General features: G+C 42.1%; 1 protein-coding gene across 1 annotated transcript in view; it reads right to left on the bottom strand.

Moving 5' to 3' along the window:
• The window catches only part of CRAMP1 (cramped chromatin regulator homolog 1), a 47,326-nt gene that overhangs the window by 12,022 nt on the left and 15,030 nt on the right, over positions 1 to 20,274 (bottom strand). The window contains 8 exon segments of the mRNA XM_036392261.2: positions 898 to 972; positions 1,638 to 1,819; positions 4,025 to 4,199; positions 6,407 to 7,666; positions 8,721 to 8,802; positions 9,899 to 10,022; positions 10,702 to 10,787; positions 18,088 to 18,136. Of these exon segments, the coding sequence (XP_036248154.2) occupies positions 898 to 972; positions 1,638 to 1,819; positions 4,025 to 4,199; positions 6,407 to 7,666; positions 8,721 to 8,802; positions 9,899 to 10,022; positions 10,702 to 10,787; positions 18,088 to 18,136 (2,033 nt within the window).

Genomic DNA, 20,274 nt, shown 5'->3' with positions numbered 1-20,274 from the left:
AGTCTGTGTACAAAGTGATCTGCCCTTAAAATTCAGCAAGTGTAGATGAGCGAGACACCTGTGTGTGCTTGGGAGCTCTTAAAACACACGAAACTGCCCAGATCTGAAGATGTCAGATCAAAAATAGTCCAGGGGTAATTTCTGCATCCCCTACTCTTATACAAAACAGAAGAGAAAAAAATGGTATAGTGACACTTGTGACCTTTGTTTTCCCCAGTTTACTATTAATTAGGTTTCAGGTTTCAGATTTGTTTTTCTCACCTGCCTCTGGTGTTCCTGTCACATGTGCCTTTTCCCAGGGTTAACAGAGCAGTCTGAAGGAGGGTAATACCTGTCTGTCACCAAAGCACCACAACAACCGGCCATTCCTTCCATACATCTTTTTCCAAGTCCCATTTTTCCCCAAGAATCGTTGTTCTTTCAGCGTGTGTTATGGCTTATTTCACTACAGAGGCTTATATCCACCACAGTTTAACATCCACTACTGAGCAGGAAGCAGGAAAAGGATATAAAGGAAAATTTTGTAGTTAAGAGGGCTGCCAGCTCCAACACTGCCAGGACAGGACAGTACAGGGACAACACTGCCTACGCCTCAGTGCCAGAAGGCCCAGGTAGCAGAACCTGCTTCCAGGTTTCAAAAGCCTCTTCCAGAGGCTTTTTTATTTCTCCAAACTACCTCAGGCACTGGACTTCCACTGTTGTTGATATTCTTCATACAGGGAATGTAACATGGCTAGTTACACTAGAGATTGAAGTGTTTGTTCCTTCATAATTTCAGCTTTATATTTCCAGTGGATACATGAGGGAAATCCAGTTTTTTTTTTTTTGTTATGTACAAATTACTACAGCCTTACTGATACTCAGGGAGCAAAACAGGCATTTACACTTTGCTCTGACCTGTACTACCAGTGGCTTCCGCAAGTGCCTGTTCCGTAACTTCCTGGGCTTCGGAAGGAAGAAGTCCGACTGCATCTGGACAACAACAGGAAATGCATTACAAGTATTTTAAGCATCCAGACACAGAATAAATTACATCCCCCAAATTCTTATTTTCGATAAAGATGAATTAAGAATTTACCAGAATACTGTGTTTTGCTTCAGATAGCACAATATCCTTCCTGCTAGAGTCAGAATATTTTCCACCAAGGATGTATTTTTTCTTCTTTTTTTATGGAGATAAAGCTTTGTCCCAAAAAGTCATTTCATTACCAACTACTTCAGCTTCCTACAAAATTCTTACTGAGATTGTGTACATAAAAATTAGAATTTGACTTATGTACAGCAATGAGGCAATGTTAAAATTAGCTACACATCAGAAGGGGATAAGTTTTTGCTAAATCTAGCACATATATTTGCTGGAGCAACTTAATTAGACAGCAAATAAGTGTCATCAGGCTGTGGGATGGTATTCAGATTTGAATTACCTGAATTACCCGAACAGGTAATGTCAGTTCAAAGCAGTTACATAGTTAAAATCTCACTCAGCTCATTTAATACAATGTTAAACTTAAACATGATAAGAAGCACTGCTTCACAAGGCAGCCATACTTTCTGAGGAATTCAGAATCCCTGTGATACCTCCTGGAAGCTGGCTCATGCACACCATGCTGCATTTTCTATTCAGTCCTCTCACTTACACTGATGGTGTCCAGGTGCTGCCGGAAGGTCAGCTCTGCTTCCTTGCTGGGTAGGAACAGTTTCCCATGGCGGCTGTTGGGGGGCAGGGTTGTAGGGACTGCAAACAGTCCACTGTCAGCCTCAGTGCTCCCAGAACTTGAAGGACTAGCCACCAAGAGAGGTCTAGGGAGGTTTCTCAAACCTAGAATATTTTAACAGCAATTTAAATTAAATAACGTGAAAACAAAAAGGAAATAACTCTTTAGTAGCTGAAGGGTTGTAGAGAGCTGGGATTTAAGGATTCAGGCTTTGTCACCAGCTGTTTCCAAAATCAGGAATCTCTCCATATTTCAGTTGTCCCATCTGCAAACTGACAGTATTTACCTTCTATGAACACCACTAATATTCACTTGCTTTGAATTCTTGGAAGTATGGGAGTCAATGTAATTGTACACTACTGAAGAAACTAGAATTGAAGCCCTATTTTCAGCCCCACATAGACTGTGATAATCAGTTTATCTGTTCGGCTTGTAGGCATACCTGAGGGCCTATCCCAGTAAACAAACTATATCTACCATTTTTTATGTAGGGGAAGATAATACAAACACAGAGCCATTTTACTGTGTTTATGATTTATTTACTCCCCACCCCTTCTTTCCTTATAGTAATTTGAAGTGGAATCCCAATAATATCGATCGGTGATGGAGCGGAGATCAATTTACCAAAGACCTTCCCAAAGACAGACTGTCTTCAAAATACATTTGGCACAGTGAAATAATGGTAACTTGTCTGAGTGAAACTTGTCTATTAATGTTTAAGTTTAAAAAAAATGTGGTAGGATTTCCCTCTGCATACAGCCAGCTTCGATGAAAGCCAGCATTGTTAGCCTGTTACTCTGAGGTAGCAAAGATCCACACTGGTGCTTTACAGCACCAGTTAACCCAGTTAACCTGCTCCTGGGTTCACTGCTTCTCAGAGCAGGGGTGTGAAAAGGACTGCCTAAAAATCACAACTGGTCCCAGTAATCCCAACACCATCACAAACTTTCCTGAAGGCATAAACATTTGGTGGCAAATGCAACTGGGACAGAAGCACAGAACCAAAATTCTTGGCCTGCATGGCTGGGGCTCACAGGTTACAGCAGCCATACCTCCTATTAAAGAAAAGGCAATTCATAATCATTCTCTATCTTATAATCATAGAATCACACAACTGATTTGGGTCGGAAGAGACCTTGAAGCTCATCTCATTCCACCCCCTGCCATGGGCGGGACAACTTCACTATCCCAGGTTGCTCCAAACCCCATCCAACCTGGCCTTGAACACTGCCAGGCATCCGGGGTGGACACAACTTCTCTGGGCAACCTGTGCCAGGGCCTCACCACCCTCACAGGGAAGAATTTCTTCCTAATATTTAATTTAAACCTATAGTGGCAGGATGGCACAGAAAATCTTCAGTAAATATTTATCGACAGATTTTACACTGGGCATTTACTTGCCTGTTTTGTAAGCTGATATTCTCTTGAGATCTCACACCCTGTGCCAGTCAGCATGTACTGGTTCAGGCTGGGAGGGGGTCAATTTTCTTCAGTGGCAGTTTTGGATTTGCGTTGCAAACAGTGCTCATAACTCAGGGATGCTTTAATTACTAATGAGCAGGACTTACACTGGTCAAGGCCTTTGCTGCTCCTCACCCCACACTGCCAGTGAGGGGGCTGGGGATGCATGAAGAACTGGGAGGGGACACAGCCAGGACAGCTGATCCCAGCTGACCACAGTGATATCCCACACCATGGGGGGTCATGCTTAGCATAAGGAGCCGGGGAAAGAAGGAGGAATGGGGTGGACATTCAGAGTGACAGCATTTGCCTTCCCAAGTTACTATAACTTATGATGCAGCCCTGCTGTCTTGTGGATGGTTGAACACCTGCCTGCCCAGGGGAAGCAGGGAACGAATTCCTTGCTCTGCTTTGCATGCACAGCATTTGCTTTCCCTAATAAACTGTTTTTATTTCAAACCATGAGTTCTCTCAGTTTTACTCTTTCAGTTCTCCCCCATTCCACCAAAGGGGAGTAACTAAGCAGCTGCATAGGGCTGAGTTGCTGGCTGGGATTAAACCATGACACAGCTCCCAAAAAAACCCAAGCATCTTCTCTATGAGTGACTAAGGAGAGTTCTTCTGGATTGTGAACTGCATTACTGATGTGCATTGTTATTCAAGATTCAAAGCAGCACAGGACTTAGGACAATTCTAAAGCAAATTAGCACACACCAATGTTCTCAGACAGTGAAGTTCCTAAGAGTAAGAGCATTTCTCCATCCAGTGTTTCATCTCTGGGAAGTTCTCATTATGGTGTGAGGTATTAGTGAGTTGATTTCATCAAGTGGATTTTTAGGAATACTCACCTGAGGAGCTGGAAGCAGCACCAGGAGAAAAAGTCTTGTTGCGAAGGGCAGACTGATTGCGTGTGCAGCCAGGACTCCTGGTGTTGATGGCAATTACCTTTCCCGGGGGAGTCAGGGCCTGCTCCTCCTGAGCAGGCTTTATAGGTGACGTGGCAATAGAGCTCATCTCGGGCGTCTGAAAATGCACATTAAATGAACATTTTGTGCTGGTACAACAAATGTATTGTGAAACTCACTGTACTTAGGAAGACTTAAAATCTGACATACTACAACACCTTAAACTACTGTAAGCAGTATCTCCTAGTGGGCATGAGGGGCAGCTGAAATTACCTTCCTGTCCATTTAGCATTGTTGGATGTCACCAATTCAATACATTAATTTACGTTACAATTGGGTTAACACTCAACAAGCTTCACACAACGTGCTGGATCACCGTGGGATAGAAAGAAAGAGAAAAAAATAGTGCTGGTTTTAATTCAGTGCAAAGCTATTTTTCATAAACTCCATACAGAGGGCTGCTCTGGTGAGAGCAGACAAAAACATTTTAATTCTCTCTTAATTCTAATCAAGTAGAGTTTTGAATTTTTCCCTTCTCTTTCAGACTGTAACACAGCACTAACAAGAGACATATGTGCATCGATAATTTTACAGGCCTATCCAATTGTTTCATTAAGTTATTTAAACTGTTTTCTAGAAAACCCTCCCTTTTTAATTAATTTTAAGCAATCACAGGCTTAAAATTACACCCACTGCTCAACTGCAAGGCCACTTCACAGTTCATTTTATGCTGATGATTTTCATTTAAAGAATGAACCACAGCACAGCTGGCTACTTTGGCTGTTACAGGTTATCTGGAGAAAACAGCAGGCACGCACACAATCAATCCTTCCTCTTAAAATATCCTGTGGCAAAAATACCATAGTTCCTGTCATTATTTGATGAAATGCAACTTTCAAGACATGTACAGTGCTTTCAGTGAGGCTGAGAATATCTTCCTGGCCTTTGCAATATCAGTGCCACAATGTTCATGTTTCAAGGAGAGTATGTTTTTCTGAAAAACAGTGAGAATAAAGTGGTATTTGACAAATTAAAGGTTGTTTTCCTTTTTTTTCTTCTGGAATGTACAATATAGTATATATCCTTAAAGAGCTCCTTTACTGTTCAGTAGTGCTATGCTACTATAAGACAGCCAAGAGTGTGAAAGTGATGGAAAAAGACATGCAAATCCTAACTGCTGGTTCCTCCTCCCTCTTCAATTCCTCTCCCCCCAGGTCTCAGGGATGTCCTTCTTTATAGTTTGTGATTGTTTCATCATGTCATGCCTAGCAGTCACCTGTGTCACCAGAAGTAAAAGTAGATGCCAAAGAGGAGACAGCAGCCCAGATCTGTGAGATGTCAGACCAAAGGCCTTTGCAGTTTAAACAAAGTCTATATCTGGAGCTACATCTGAACAAAGATGGGTTTAAAGTTATAAAATCCTTCATTCCATGTCTGTAGAATCAGGTTCAAAAGGAACTTTGAGTGGAGTTAAATCACCAACAAACAAGGATTAAAGAACTCTGTGTTTGGGAAGAGTGATACATTTGCATCCTGGGTGGCACAGAATCTTTAGCTCATCATATCTACCAGAGGCCTTTGAGTAGATCTGCTAAACTCTGTGTCTTTTTAAAAGATGTTTTACAAATTTCAATTGGCTGCACTAGGTGGAATTGGCTGCCCAGGTAACATTGGGGCAAATCTTAAATACAGGTTTACAAAGCACAAGAAGGAAAGCAAGTTCATTCCCTAAGGTCTGCCTAAGGACTGGGACTGTTGAACAGCTATCCTGGAGTCTGGGAACTTTTACACAAATCAACTGAGGCAGGCACAGTTCTATTGACTCTGCTGTTCTGAAGAAATACTTTCTTTTCACTCTCACACTGTGTAATTTGAACTACATAAATATTGAAAATCAATGCATTTTTCATGTGCCATAATAATCTCATCCAGGCTCCATTTCCCACAAAAGGTTGGATTAGATGATCTTCCAAGGCCCCTTCCAACCTGGCTGTTTTAAGGTTCCATAAATCTGAGAGATAAGAGAGAACAGAAGGCACCTCACCTCAGAGCTGATCTTTTGAGTAATCACGTTAAATGTTCCCTGGAACACCAATGAGACTCACAGCAAACTAGACACTAAAAGGCAGTATAAAAAGCATATTGAAGCAAAGTCCACTCTGTAGCCAGCTGTCTTGTGGGGTGGTTTTTGTATAATTTAAACACAGGAATCTCCAAAGCTCTTGACATGGCTAGCTACCGATTTATTGTGAATGCACAACTGGGCAATTATTCCCCAAACGAAACTAGAGTTTAGCATCTGGAGCATGAACAAGAGCCACTTACTGGTTTGGGATTGACTTCAGTAGAGATGAGTCTCAGAAGGCAATTCAAGAGTCTCTGCTTGTGCAAGGTAGGACATGCAGGGACAGCACTTGACTCAGGTATCTGCTCTCTAGCATGCTGGGTTTCTGGCTCCAAGACAGCCAACCAGTCATATTCCAGCTGCAGCTTGTTCGGTTTGCCCATCATGAGGTAGACTTCAGCCAGTGTAAGGCTCTCAGAGGTTCGCAGACTCCATCCTTCTTCTCTCACTTGTTGGGAGAGCCGACTTGGGTCATCCTTGAGAGACTTTGTACTGGATTGTCCCTGAGGTGGAGGTGGAAACGAGGAGCCCAGCTTCTCTTGAGAATCCTCCATTACTGCATCCGTGATATCCTTGGTACAAGCATCAAGCTGCTGGCCCTGGTTGTGGCTTGCCTGAGTTTCATATCTGCTGCTGCCAGGGGAAGCCACACCACCTCTCAGTAGCTGGGAACAAGAGTCAGAGGTCTCTGCACTCCTCCTGCTTGGAAAAGCCACTGGAGAAGCATTACCAGCTGCTGAAGCAGAGTCTTTCCCATGCAGTTTGTCTGTGCAGGAACATTTCTCTGGGACGATTAGGTCCTGGCAGGACTTCATGTACCGTGGGAATGGATCAAGCAGAGAGAGCTCCTCCACATCAGGGATCTTGCTGCAAGCACACTCTGTGCTGCACGAAGGTAGCACACCTGCCTGGTCACTAGCCAGGGCCTCCCTGCCCTCCATGCAGGGGACCACTGAGCTCAGCTTTTCCTGGTGCCCTCCGGGATCCTGAAGTCCAGAAGGTGGTTTCTGGAGGGAATTAGTGATGCCAAGATTTGAGGCTATTCCTTCCACCAGGACAGGCTCTGGGGCACCATCTTCAGTGCTTGCAGAAACTTCAGTTGTAGGCTGCAAGGTTCTGCTGGGCTCTGTAGTGCTGTCTCCCCTTCCCACACCCTTACCTTCCATCCCCCGCAGGTATTTCAGCTGTCCCCTTGCTGTCCCCTGACCACTCTGTATGCCAAGGATTTGGGCAGGGGGGAGTAAGTGAGAATCTTTTGTGTTCTGTTTGCATTTGCCCGTTTCCTGCCAATGCACGGTACAGAAGGCCTTGGAGTGGACCACTCTGGCTACCCCAGGCAGTGGAGTGATGGTACAGTTCTCCCCTGGAAAGAGATGGAGCATCACTTTCTCCTCTGAGAAGCTGCCTCTTGTTTCTGAGTCTCTGGAGTCTCGAAGTTGCTGTTCTTCAAGTGTTTTACGCTAAAAAAAGATGTGTCAAAGAATGTAACAGTCATCTGCCCCTTCCAAAAAAGCACCTGGGAGCCTATTTTGCAAGTTAAAAAAAAAAAAAAGAAAAGAAAAGAAAACCTAACTGATCGAGGATATGTTCTCTATTCGCACAGATTATAGTGAAGACAACTATAATCAAAAATTAGGTTCTTTGTGGTGATAAAGACTGCAGTGAAGACCTGCTACAAGCCCAAATATCCATTCCAAACAAAATTACCTCCTTGTTTCACACACCACTGTAATTGTAAAAAAAACCAAACCCAATCAACAAACCCCAATAAAACCAAGCAAAACCTCTAACACTGCACAGCAAAGCAGCCTCTCAGGAGTGCAGCAAACTCCACCTTACACACTCTGACATCCTTCAGAGTTTCAAGTGCTATGCTGCTGCTTCTTCCAGGCTCACAAATTAAACAGAAAAGCCTGAAAGAAAGGCCAAAGAAGTGGATAACCTACAAGTCAGAAGGACTAGGTTCAGAACAGAACAGTTGCTAACTCACAGATCTTTCTATTGCATGGATCAAATTTCAGAGGCAGGGACACCCTGAACACTGTATGGCTCAGACAGTGCAGATACTTTGCAGGTAGCAGCTACCTCAACAAGAAGCTTAAGCCTATATTGGTGAAACTGCACAAAGTGCAAAGATCTGTCCTTAATCTCTTGGCTGAAACTGGAAACAGAATAGTCAGTTATTATCCAGGCTGTACTGGGGTCACCTAGTGATAATGAACCAGACTAAGATCACTGTTTGAGGAAACTAAATCAAGTCAGGAACATAATTTTTTCTTAACTAGCTTTTATGGGATCATAACAGAGAAGAGTTGAGGTAAAAGCAGAACACTATGGGATCTCCCACAAAAGCTTCCACTAGTGATGCTGAGACTTTATCTGTGTCTTTACTAAGCAGGGACTGGTATATTTATGAAGTAGATTCACTTTTACGATGCAAAACTGAACTTGGAATAGGAAGCGAATTTCTCCCAGGACAAAGCACGTGGAACAGACTGAGCAGGAAAAGGATACAACCCGCACTTCATGTAGAGCCCACTTCTGCTTCAGGAATTCAAGGAGGCTGGAGACCTTCCGATGTAACTCCACGATCATCCTGTACGCAAGAGAAGCAGAGCGAGGGAAGAGAGAACAACTTGTCAGCAGGAGCTCCAAGTAGTCCTAACCTTGATGCTAGAAGGGGAATTAAGGAATAAACTGGCATTCTATAATGCCAGCACAAAGAATACTCCCAAGCGCTAAGAAAAACGGCCACAACAAAAAACATATGTTATCCCACAACTCTAAAATTTCGGTTAACTCACAACTCTGGCAACTCAAACATTCTAAAAGCCTGTCAGATAAACCTGACTGCCATGATTCAAGAAACTATTTTTTTTCCAGACAGAAGAAGATAGGAAAAGATGGCAGGACTTAACTGAACTGCAAAAGTGCAGGCAAAGCACGAAGTGACTACATAAAGTATAAAAAGAAAGAGAAAAGAGGACACAAAAGACAAACATTTACTTTTTGAAAGCATTTTACTAAATTAACCTAATGCAGAGAAGAGAATGGATATTTTTATCATGATCTTTGGTCACTACACTGAAGTGTTGCATTTGAAACAACACTCAACATCACAGAGGTCTCACATTTGCTGTTCCAAGTTCTGGATCAGATGTAAGGACCAGGATGAACAGCCACTGATGACACTGAACAGCTGCTGCACCAGCAATGTTTTTCAAGGGAGAAACTACGAACACTTTCCATGCTACTTTAATCAATGGGTACAGGTGAAACGTTCAGAGCCTTGGTGCAGGCACCTCTGACCACTGTGTATATTCCCTTCTCTCTGTCAATGGTACATGCAATACAGATTTTAGTAGAACCAAGGCTACTATCTCCATTTTACTTGCCCTCTGCTCTGACATTAAGTGGCACAAACTGTACTCATCTCCAAAGCTAGTAGCTCTCTCATTACTCAAATTAAAAGATATAAAGAACAATGGTAATCTAATTTTTCCACGTGATAACTCATGTTTACAAACCATGCAATGGTTAGACAAAGGCTTCAGACTAAGTAGCCTTAGGACATCTGCATTATCATAGATGAACTGCCCAACTGGAAAAGAGAGCCCTGAAGAAAGAGGAAGGGGCTAGGATGCTGCTCATCTATTTCCCTATTCTGAGCACCACAATCAGTTCTCCATTACCTAAGCCGTGGGTTCTGGGCAAGACTCTGTACTCGAGCCCATGCATGGTTATTCCGTGGCTGCAACTCCACAGGGACCTTGAGGGGAAGTCGTACTGGCTTTTGGTCCTCTTCATCACTCACACCTGAATGGAGATGAAGCACAAAGGGTCAAAGCAACGACAACTCAGTCACAGCACTGTATGCTCAGTTACACAATACAAAAGATCAGACACCACCATCACCTACAGACAACTTGAGGAGTTCAGCTTCACCAGTGGAACCCACTTCCTTAATTACCTTTTCTTTCAATATGTTCTTATCCTTGGACACTGTAGTGGTACTGGGGATTCCAGTTGAGCAAGCAGTGTCAAAAATCAGACCTCTAGAAACTTTGAGCAAGTACAGTATTTCAGACCTTTGGACAGCCTGATTCTACTTACTTGAGAATAAGGAAGTCAACAAAAAACCCAAAATGAAATCATACACAGCTGAATAGGAAAAGGTAAAAAATTTGAAAATGTTCAATGCTAAACACTATACTACTGCTGATTCACTAGCACCTTCACATACAGTGAAATCAGCAGTGAACTGGTCTGGTGTGGGTATTTCCTTTTCAAGTTAGCTGGTAAGCAAACTGCCTGAGTCCTGGAGTTACTGGGGTTACACGAGCAAACAGACCAAGACAGAATACTATGCCCAGGACAAACATGCAACAGCCCAAATTTCCCTGCCAGTGATGGACACACCAGAACAAGCCTGCTCACTTTCTATGCTTCCAGCCATCTTCTAGAACACCCTCATGTTCCAGCATCTTTTACTCACCATCTGGATCACAGAGTTTCTTCAAAGCCCTGCACATGGGAGCTTTGATACGCAGGTTTCTGCCTTTGTAACGAACAGTTGTAGCCCTGATATATGAAAAGAGAAGTACTTAGAGGAACCAGTAACAACATTATGTGAATACAGACCTATCCATCTTAGGCCCTGGCCTCTTCACCATCCTCATATATGACTTGGACACAGGACTGGAAGAGATACTAAGCAAGTCTGCAGATTATACAAAATTGGGAGAAGCCATAGACTCCCATGAAGGCAGGGAGGCCCTGCAGAGAGAGCTCAACAAATCAGAGGACTGGGCAATCACCAACCATGTGAAGTTCAACAAGGGAAAGTGCCAGATTGTGCACCTGGGATGGGGCAACCTTGGATGTATGGACAGACTGGGGAATGAGATGCTGGGGATCAGTGCTGCAGAAAGGACCTGGGGGTCCTGGTCGAGGGCCAGTTGGAGCTGAGTCACCAGTGCCCTGGAGCCAAGAGGGAAATCCTTGTTCTGGGGGTACCTGGTCCAGCATTGCCAGCCGGGACGGGAGGGGATTGTCCCACTGTGCTTTGCACTGGAGCGGCCTCACCTTGAGTATTCTGTGCAGTTTTAATCACTACCATATAATAAAGATATTAAACTATTAGAGAATGTCCAAATGAGGGCAATGAAAATGGTGAAGGGGGAAGCCATATGAGGACTGGCTGAGGGCACTTGGTCTATTCAGCCTGGAGGAAAGGAAACCAAAGGGAGACCTCCTTGCAGTTGCAACTTCCTCATGAGGGAAAAAGAAGGGGCAGACATCAATTTCTTCTCTGTGCTGGTCACTGGTGACAGGACCCAAGGAAATGGTCTGAAGTTGTATCAGGGCAGGTGTAGGTTGGATATTAGAAAAAGCTTCTTCCCCCAGTGCTTAGGCACTGAACAGGCTCCCCAGGGCAGTGGTCACAGCACCAACCCTGACAGAGATCAAGAAGCATCAGGATAATGCTCTCAGGCACAGTGTGACTCTTGGAGATGGTGCTGTGCAAGGCTGAAAGCTGACCTTGATGACCCCTGTCCCTTCCAACTCAGCTTATTCTGTGATCAGGGACACAGAGCAAAACACCATCATGGCTATAGGAATGAAAACAGAAATGTAAGGGTCTGTAGTGCAAGTTCATGGAGCATTCAGTTCTTCCTATAACCTTATTTTTCGTTGTGGAAGCGCTACTCTTGTGACTCTCCTCTTCCAGACTTTCATTAAACGCTTGATTGTCCACCCAGGGAGGGACTTCTGTTTTATAAGTGGACCAGGTATATCATGTTACTTTGGTTCAAGAGTACCCTCACAGACAGCTGCTTCATAAAAGACAAGTGGTTTTGATTTAATCTTCCCTTTATACCTATGACTCTTAATTATAGGAAGAAAGAGTCTGAAGTCCTTGCAGTCTTTCATTTGGAAATACAATCACCATATCTGGTGCAGACATGAGGTCTAAGAGCTTGCGCAAAAACCTAAACAAAGTAACTTTTTACAGTATGATTTCACTGGTTTAGTTTCAGTATCACTTTAGCAGTTACAAAGATCCTTAAAAGTCAGAGGTAATTTTTGTTTTCACACCATGAAACTACTTGATTTCTTCACTCCATCAGTCCTGTTTTCTTTGTAGGGACTTAAAGGGCACACATTGAGCCTAATCAAATTACCAATGGCAGTATTACTACCTCATACTTGAAGCACTAAGGATCAGCTGGCATAGAAGCAGCAGGACTGAATGCAAATCCTTGTAGTAAAACAAAATAAATTATAAAGAATATTCCTATGCTGTAAGTAAAACACCATCATGCAGGAAGAGCAGTTGTCTACAGTGCTAGGAGGAAAATCTGCAAAAGGGCAGCAGAAGTGGAGGCAGACCTGAGAAGATGGAGCTGATGGGGGGAGCAACTCAAAAGTTTCAGTTACTGAACTGTGACTTTCAATAGATTTAGAATATCCTTGGGCTGGAAAGGCAGATTTCTTTTCAGCTTAATTCTTGGAAAAAATAATTGTTTGAAGACAGTTGGTCCCACCAAGTCCAACAGTGTAAAGTCTCTGTCCGGGTCTTCCAGTGAAAAGACTTAGAGAAGGACACAGAAACCCTTGCAGATATCTCATCAATAAGTTAAGGACGAAAGTTAAAACCTCCTCCTGGGCACCTCAGCCTTAGCATGAGACTCCATATCCTCTTGTATTTATCCTTATATTCAAGTGTAGATATGATTTTATCAGAAAATCAGCATTTTGTAAAATGATCCTCTTCCCAATTTGTAATCTGTTTTAATACAGCAAATTCTTTTCACTACTTGTGCAAGCTGAGACTCTCCTCCTTGATTTTAGCTAATGCAATTCTTTATTATCAAATGTGCCCTTGAAGCACGTGAGTGAAGAGTCAGAAATGGCATTATTATTTTCATCATCATAATTATAATTCTGACAGTTAGTACAAGTAAGAAGAGGTTTGGGGAGAGAAACATTTTTATATTAACTGATATAACTATATAAACCAATCAAGTTCTTTGGAAATTGTTTCATCACATGAGTGGAAAGTTATTGAAACAAGGGCCTGGCTGCTCAGAAGGTCCAGAAGGTTTGATCTGCCTAAAACAGCTGAGCTAATTGATCTAAGAAAAAGAAAAAAGAAGAGAAGTGCTGTTGTTCATTTTTATATTTCCTATTTCTGTTCAAGAGCCCAGCAAGTTGGTCATAAAGCATTTATTGTTGAGTCAGGCTTCCTGGTAGTTGTTCGTGCTTCATTTGTCTGCCACCTGTGCAGGTGGACCTTGGGCTGCAGGTATCCATCATCTGTTACCATGGAGCAACTTATAAATGAATCAGCATTACAAACTCCTGCATGCATCTCTATCTGTGCTTCAAAGGGCAGAGAGATGAGAAAAAAACAACCAACCCAACCAAAACCTAAGATAAAAGCCAGAAAAGAAGTGCGAAAAATATAAGTATAAAACCAAAAATCAAACAAAACACTAGGAGGAAAACCACATTGGAGGAAACCAAACAACTGCAAACCTGCTGATACCTATATGGAGAAGCAGGAACCACTGTCTTCCCCGAGCACGAGGGGAAATGGGCGCAGTTCAGAAGTCAGCAAGCAAAGTATACCATTCAGTAAATGAAGAGATATTTACTTTCATGTTTTGTCACAAATGTGACAAAACATTTAAGACTTCCCATGCAAGTTTTCACCCTGCCACTACAGCACTCTTCCACAACAACAGTGATCAATGTTATTTCCATGGTTCCTTCGCACACATTTTAGAATATCCCAGCTCCCCAAATTCAGGTGGTTCTGCTTCCCCTAATTCCCTTTTCCATTAGGCACGCTTAGCTTAAAGCAATCTAGGACAGAGTCTAAAGAATAACTTGTTATCAAATTGATATAAAAGCAGATATATTTAGACACTATAATTTTCTAATTCAAATCTGTAGCTGGGAGGCTGGAAGAAGATTATTTCTACAAATTTAAGGGAGAGTACAGTAGAACAGTCAGTCTGCAACAGAACTACTTTTAGCTTCAAAATCCCTTTTTTCTTCTGTTACCTAGATCCTGGATGTCTCCAAATGCAGAAAAGGGTAAGTCTTAAAAAAAGTCACTCTACTGACTATGCATTCAGAATTACCTGTCTGACTTGACACCAAGACCATAACCTGCCTACTTAAAATGGTTTGGTTTATATACTATTTTTTTCAGTATACTAAAATGGTTTGGTTTATACATTTTTTTTCAGTATGAACTGTTATTTTATGATCAAGATTTTTAGAGAGTTATAGATTTCCCCTCAGCATGACAAAGAGCTTTCCCAAGGAACTGGAGGACAGTGAAGAATCACTCCTATCCCACATAAAGTACATTCAGAATCTGAACCAGACAGAAAAACTAATGCCTTCTAATGGTTTCTGTCTTTCTTACCTTGTGTTATAAAGAGCCTCTCAAGTTGGGGGTTATTACATACACTACGAGACACTGAAGAGTGCTCTGCTTAACTGGTGCACCATTACAATACTTCTTTAATTAAGTGGTTTTTGTGGTTTGGTTGGTTTTGGTTTTTTTAACTTACCCAAAATTTCTACATATTTACAAAGACATCGAGGAAATATTTTTATTTGTTCCTATGTAGTTTTTTTATTAAATGTAAAGGGTGTTGCAAAATCTAAGTAATAATGTTTCCCTCCGAAAAATGAAACAAAACAACAAACCTTCAGTTTAAGTTTATTTAAATTAGTTACTGAGCAGTTCTGCTATACCACTATACATCCTTTTTTTCTTGTTATACATCCAATGACATAATAAATGTGTAGTAAAATTAAAATGCTGTAACAAAAATCTTAGCACAAAGGACTGGACAGAGAGTGGTCCTGTCTTTCAGCAGCTAGAGCAGGCCAGTTGCCCTGAGTATGCTGAACTACTCAGAACAGTTACAGAAGCTGACAGAATAATTCTTAGCTTCCCTTGCATTTATAAAGATGTAAACTGTGATCTATTTTCTGCAAGATTCCCCATTTATTCAACAAGTCCTGTACCACTGGCTGTTGACTAGCCTCATTTGCCTGTTTCTGACATTCTGAAGCCAAGTACAGAGATGTACAACAGGCAAACAGGGATGCATCACACAGACACTTTGCCGCTACTTACCAGGGTCAGCTGACAACCGGAGTAGTCAGGCACTCCTTAGTATGCATGACCTGGGTTATAAGCTCACTAGGAAGCTTTTACGTATGGTTTTCTTATGAGTCTCTGACAGGGTCGTTTGTTTTTCCACACTCCAAGAGATTAGTACAGAAACAAGAGATGCAAAGCAAGCACTGAATTAGAGCAGTTGTCTACAGTGCTAGTCTTAACTCCAGGGTCAGGAGTTGTGCTGCAAATAAATTGCCAGGTAGCTCCTCAGAACCTTTCTTGACTTTTCTTACCAATTAAATGAAGAGAATGTTTACCAACTTAAGGAGTAGATCATTGGAATAATGCATGTTCACATTCCCTATTTTTAATCACTTTGGGTTCACTTTCACTGCTTTCCTCAGTGACAAGCCTTACAAAGTGCATTGCATTCAGAAGAAGAGTGTCACACTTGAAAGAAACATGTTAGCAACTGGAGAAAGAGCTGATTACAAAGAGGGAAGAGGCTCATAGAATTGTACCATCACTGAGCAAGATGAGAAGTTGAACCAACCGAGGTACATGCAATGTGTTTGCTTCTGGGAGCTATGAGGCTGCCCTGCACGTGCAGGTGGTGCAGACATCCAGGTGGTAATGGAGACACAGTTTGTTCTTCTTCAGCTGATGAGGTTCACCACCAAATGGGGTAAGGGATGCAGGAGAAAAAGGGAAACAAAAATGGGCCTCCCAGATGTAGACAAAAAGCCTATGCAAAAGCAACTGGTTAATGTTATGTACACTCTAATTTTGGTGCAGAAGATTAGCATTAATACTTCCAAATGCAAAGACTCCTCTTCCCTAAATGGCTTGTTACAAGACTGGCTTTCACGAAGTAAACATCTAGACTTCACAGAAATCACTAGCCCTCATTAACAATTAATTAGAAGAACTAAAGCCTGAATCATGCAAAGACTGATACTACAGTTCACTAAACATCATCAGGCTCATTTGCTATGCTTTAGTTCGTTTGGATAACCCAGTATAAGAAAGGCACTCTAGTATAGCACAGAGTGACTAAACGAACTGCTGAGACTCTATACCATAGAGATATTCGGGGAACTACAGATGAAGGCTCATCCCAGGTCCACTTTAACTGGTAACTCAAATTTAAAGAGATAATTCGCTTTAAGAATAATGCTGTTAAACATACTGTTAATATTTTCCTAATTGTACAAAACCCAAACCACGTGGGAATTTCTCTTTAATTTAAAACCTTGCAGTTAACAGAAGAATGAACAAGTGATTCAAGCATCACACTGAAGACCATCAACACAAGCACACTGTACAAACAGCATCTCCCAGGAGAGGAAAGAAACTGATCTGGGAATTCCATTTGAGAACACGAGAAAGGGAGAACCCCAAATATCCGTATTTTGCAAGGTAAAGTCAAAAGACTGCAGCTGCCGAGGGGGCAAACTCCTGCTCCTGTCTACAGTCAAGTTTACTTCATCAATAACTTGCCTACTACAGTGAACACCCTAAAAGCAAGAATGTAAAAGGTAAAAGCAGATCTGTAACAGACAGAAAATAATGATTTTTCAAATCACTTTTAAAGATGGGGTCAAGGAGACATCAATGCCTCCTAAGTAATCACATGCCTTGTCCTTTGAAAGAGATTTCACTTTAAAAGACATAAATTCTAAAAGCTGAACTACTTTGGAAAAATTGATGCACAAATCAGGTATGCCCTCATTTATAATAACACACAACTTCTAACCCCTTCTGCATTCTAGGAGGGCTTCGAATCATAGACTGCAACCCCAAATCCCACAACACTCTTTAGAAGTGAAAGAGAACACTCGTTCTTAATGTCAAGGAGATGCAAAAGTCACTGGAGGGCTGAGGCCTCCAATGTGCTGAAGGGTCATTTCAGGTCTGAAAGTCAGGACTTGTGAGCCCTGCTGAGGTAGAATGGTTTGGACAGGAACCCTCACTGCAAGAAGGACATTAAGGGGCTGGAATGTGTGCAGAGATGGGAATGGAGTTGAGGAAGGGTCTGGAGCACAAGTCTGATGAGGAGCAGCTGACCAAGCTCGGGGGGCTCAGCCTGGATAAAAGGAGGCTCAGGGGGGACCTTCTGGCTCTGCACAACTCCTGACAGGAGGGTGCAGCCAGGTGGAGGTTGGGCTTGGCTCCCAGGGAACAAGGGACAGGAGAAGAATAAACAGCCTCAAGCTGTGCCAGGGGAGGTTTAGATGGGATACTGGGAAAATTTCTGCACTGAAAGTGTGGTCAGGCAGTGGAACAGGCTGCCCAGAACAGTGGTGGAGTGACCATCCCTGAAGAGATTTAAAAGACCTATGGATGTGGCACTTGGGGACAGGAGCTAATGGTGGAAGGGCTGAGGTAATGGTTGGACTTGATGATCTTGGATTCCAACCCAAATAATTCTATGATTTCCCTGAGTGAATCTACATGGTTAAGTGCTGTAGCTTCTGTAAAGAATTCTCATTTCATTATTTTATTAAACTTAACTCATAATTTCTGATTATTAACAATTACTGGCTTCATGGAAAAGGGGAGAAATAATAATTTTCCTAATATATTTTCCTAATACAAAACAAACTAAGAATGGAAAACATCAAACTTCTGCTCTTGAAAATTAAAAAATGCCCCAAACTTTGGATGATCAATACAACATCCAACTGAACAACACAGTTTTATGAGTGTCAGGAGTAAGTTCTTACTTACCCGGCTTGAATGAGCTCATTGAGTTTAGCTGCGTTCTTGTCATCCATACCTTTCCAGTAAATGAGATAACACAGTGAATTAGGATTTACACTGTTAAACCCATGGCCTTCTCTGTGTCCTGCTGGGTTTCCAAAGCTATTACATTTTATTCTCACGTAGCATTAAAGTGCATAAATGTGCTGTAACATAGCTCTTCTGGAAAGTTTGTATTTTCATAACATGCAAGCTTTACATGATCCTTGCCACAAAAATTACTTTTTACACATGGATTAAATAATCCTAATTTAGGTACTACAGCCATCTTTGAACATTGGGCTTTAATCTGACACTGGGTTATTAAAAAGCAAAGCTTCTTCCTGCTCAGTCTCTGTTACTAAGGCAGCAAAGCAGAATGAAACAGTACCCTAGTACTTAACAAGAGTAAATAAAAATAATAAAATGCACATGGCAACCCTCACAATTTCGTATGCATTATAGAGCATGTTTTTAGACAGAAATTTTGGTAACTCGATTTATATGACAGTTAGGCCTAGATCTATTCACTGAACAATTAGCCTCCCTCTGGCAATTCTAAAAGTATTTCTGGAGTGTTTTCGTGTCTCAATAGCTCTCAGTAAGTCTTCTCCATTTATGTGACTGTGAATACCACAAGAGGAAAAAAAGAGGGGGGAGAAGGAAGAAACTGCTTTTCTACAGAGTAGACTTGTCATAAATGGGTGTACTGTCCTGCATCTTGAGTACATTTGGTCTTGGAGACAAAAATTTTCTAAGTGACAGTGAGTAAAGTCTGTAGCCAAATCCCAAAGTTCTAAAAAGACAGAAGCAGAGAGGCTGCAGGCATTGTCATGGTGACTGTGTGAAACCTTACTCCCAGTCATAGCAAGAAGGGTCTGCTTGTAAAAGAAATGTGGGTACAGGAAAGAAACACTAACACTATCACTGATCTCTCTCAAGGCACAGTGCAATGTGCCTTGCTTCTGCACCTGCTTTGTCATCAAACAGCTCAAAATTGCTTCTCCAGGTTGAGCACTGCTTCTCCAATTAACACACTAGAAATCTTTAAACAAACAGAATAAAGTCAGTATGAACATTCACAACAGTCTCGTTCATTACCTGTTATGACAGCAATCCCAGGTAAGGGAATAACATAGCTAAAAACCTTTCCCAAAATCCCGTAATCCTTTTAGGAATTGTACTTGTTCACTCATGAACACTTTCATGTCCATTTCACCTTACAAGTAGTATGACTTCACAAAGAAGTGAAGGTATTTTGATGGTTTTCCATGTCCCACAAATTAAACAAAGCAGGTAGAAGATGCACTATGATGTAACACTGTGCAAAAAGCCTGGGGACAAGTGAAAACATACATGGATAAAAAGGTGCATGTGCACGAACTGGCACACGTTTCTCTGCCCATTGTTCAAGGCAATCATGTCACAGCTCTCTCTGGTCTGGAAGCCATGAAAATCATAGGAACCATGTCCTGGGGCTCATCCCCCCAGTGTGGACAGTAGGGTAAGGTAGGGATCCTCTATTCTACTCAGGTGAAATTCCACCTGCAGCTCTGGGGATCCCAGCATATGAAGTACTTAAAGAAAGCTTAAAAAAAAAACCAACAAGGAAAGACTTCTCAGCAGGGCCTGGAGGGACAGGACAAACATTGATGGTTTTAAACCACAGGAGGGAAGACTTTTTATTATGAATGTGGGGAGGCCCTGGCACAGGTTGCCCAAAGAAACTGTGGGTGTCCCATCCCTGGAAATGTTTAAGGCCAGGTTGGATAGGGGTTGGAGCAACCTGGTCTAGTGGAAAGTACCCCTGCCCATGGCAGGAGGTTGGGATAAGATAGTCTTTAAGGTCTCTTCCAATCCAAACCACTCTGTAGTTCTGAGAGCCTAAGCTCAGATATGTTACTAATGCAGTTAATCAACTGCCAGCGAACAGCAGAGCATTGTTATGGCACATATTCCTCCATCTTCACTCACTGATATGGACAAAACTAGACTCTGGGACTGACAAGGTCAGAACCCATCTTGCTTAGGCAGTCAAGTTATTTCCAATTCTGATTTGTGCCTTTTATCTTCAGGGTACAGTGAGCAAACATTCAGCGAAAAACTTAGAAAAATACACCATCCCAGATTTTGACTGCATGGGCACAAATAATTCTGGGTGTAAGTAGTGTCATT

This window comes from Molothrus ater, chromosome 16 (genome assembly GCF_012460135.2).
Source record: "Molothrus ater isolate BHLD 08-10-18 breed brown headed cowbird chromosome 16, BPBGC_Mater_1.1, whole genome shotgun sequence".
NCBI classification, from domain to species: domain Eukaryota; kingdom Metazoa; phylum Chordata; class Aves; order Passeriformes; family Icteridae; genus Molothrus; species Molothrus ater.
The sequence above is the reverse complement of the archived record's forward strand: the minus strand, read 5'-3'. Positions and strand labels throughout refer to the sequence as shown.